The 2,080-nt window shown below is 42.6% G+C and overlaps 1 protein-coding gene across 1 annotated transcript; it reads left to right on the forward strand.

Moving 5' to 3' along the window:
• The first annotated feature begins 533 nt into the window (after positions 1-533).
• On the forward strand, positions 534-1,949 carry LOC103522312. The gene is made up of 4 exons (XM_008487416.2): positions 534-784; positions 874-983; positions 1,402-1,472; positions 1,769-1,949. The coding sequence occupies exons 1-4, from the start codon at positions 619-621 to the stop codon at positions 1,947-1,949; spliced, it is 528 nt and encodes a 175-aa protein (XP_008485638.1). The 5' UTR covers positions 534-618.
• Positions 1,950-2,080: the final 131 nt, after the last annotated feature.

The following is a 2,080-nucleotide window of genomic DNA, read 5'->3' on the forward strand; positions in this document are numbered from 1 at the left end:
ATTTAGCTAAAAATGAGTGACTATCCAGGGACATCAATGCTTCCCCTACTGTGTTCATCTCATTGTGGAAGCACATCCACTTTAGGTAATAGTATGTTTCGTCCTTAGACCTTAATAGTAGTAAGTCTCTTATGTCCGTTCTAACGTAAGTCTGTTATTGTTTGCCGGCAAATTTTAGATAGGTCTTCAAGAGTGACCATGGCATTGCTTGAGGTGACCATGAGCAACTTTCCAATGAAAGGAAAATTAGTGAGTCAGTTTTACAAGATTTACGGAATTATTATCGAGAATAGTGGTGGACCAAATGCAGAAATTTGTGGGTTTTAAATGTCGCCTGTACAAGTTGTAAAAGTGAACTGTGGCTGAATTTCGGCACATGGATGCGAAATGTTCTGGTAGGGCGATTACCGCCAGCCTATTTAGCTTGGTTGGTAGCGCGTCTGCCTTGTAAACGAGGCCGCGGATTCGATTTCCGCCTTGGGCGGATTTATCCGGAACGGATAATGTTCGTTCTTGGAACGGCTGGCCTTCAGGATAGCAAATTCTAGTTCCAATACACCTTCCATCCAACCTGTTAGCCAGAGATCAAATTTGTCTTCGAGTGGCTCTAACATTCCAATGGCTAATCGTGCCCTGGCTTCTACCACACCTACCCCACCAGCTATCTCTTCCATACCGTCTTTCAATAAACCCTCATCTCCTGTACCTTCCAGTAGGTCTGGCCTCAACAGTACACCACCCCCCAGACGTAACTCTACATCCAATGATGAACCAAGTACGAATGGTACTCATGCGAATAGTAATGGACATGGCAATCTGTATGAGCATTTGTTCTTGGCTTCAGATCCACCCAATGGTTCTAGTTTGCCAATGGTACTCATGCGAATAGTAATGGACATGGCAATCTGTATGAGCATTTGTTCTTGGCTTCAGATCCACCCAATGGTTCTAGTTTGCCTGCAGAAACTTCTGTTACAAGTCAGGTAGGTAAAATGGTTCTGCCGTTTAGGCTCGTACTTATACCATGTTGTATTAATATGTAGAATATTTTTACATTTGACCGTAATCGAAATAACTTAGTTATTGAATGCCGTTTAGGCTCGTACTTATACCATGTTGTATTAATATGTAGAATATTTTTACATTTGACCGTAATCGAAATAACTTAGTTATTGAATCAGAGTACCACTGAAAGTTTTCTAGTTCTCGTTCCAAGAGAATTCTCCAGTCTAGAGAGTTGCAACATGAAGGCGTGTCCACATATAGTCGATGGCCGTCGATCGATGTCGATTGATCATCGATCGATGGGAATTTATTGTGGACATACCTTAACAGTGCCAAAAATTTTACTCCTGTTTTTTTACACGTTAAAGTGAACCATTTCGAATTTTTGTTTCTCAGGCGAACAATAGCGCCAGAAGTCGCCCCGTCACGCGCACTACGGTTAATCCGCAGCCCAATAGACCAGGCTCGTACTTTTACCATGTTTTATTAATATGTAGAATATTTTCACATTTGACCGTAATCGTAATAACTTAGTTATTGAATCAGAGTACCACTGAAAGTTTTCTAGTTCTCGTTCCAAGAGAATTCTCCAGTCTAGAGAGTTGCAACATAAAGGCGTGTCCACACATAGTCGATGGCCGTCGATCGATGTCGATTGATCATCGATGGATGGGAATTTATTGTGGACATACCTTAACAGTGCCAAAAATTTTACTCCTGTTTTACACGTTAAAGTGAGCCATTTCGAATTTTTGTTTCTCAGGCGAACAATAGCGCCAGAAGTCGCCCCGTCACGCGCACTACGGTTAATCCGCAGCCCAATAGACCCAGGCGACGAAGCGCGTCTAATTCTGAGACCAGTGGGCACCCACCCAATGTACCTGCTGATAGAATCCGCGGAGTATCACAGAGAACTTCACAGCAATCTGCTCAACCTGCCTTGAGACTTGTGAGTTATGGTGATATCGAGTCACTCCAGAGCAGGTTTTTTTTTTAAGAAGAAGAAGTTTGATCGCGGGAACTGTAACGTTATCGTCCCTAAAGCAAAGAGGGAAAGAAGATAGGAGAAAGCCAG

Source organism: Diaphorina citri, unplaced genomic scaffold (genome assembly GCF_000475195.1).
Source record: "Diaphorina citri unplaced genomic scaffold, Diaci psyllid genome assembly version 1.1 scaffold7896, whole genome shotgun sequence".
Classification (NCBI taxonomy): Eukaryota; Metazoa; Arthropoda; class Insecta; order Hemiptera; family Psyllidae; genus Diaphorina; species Diaphorina citri.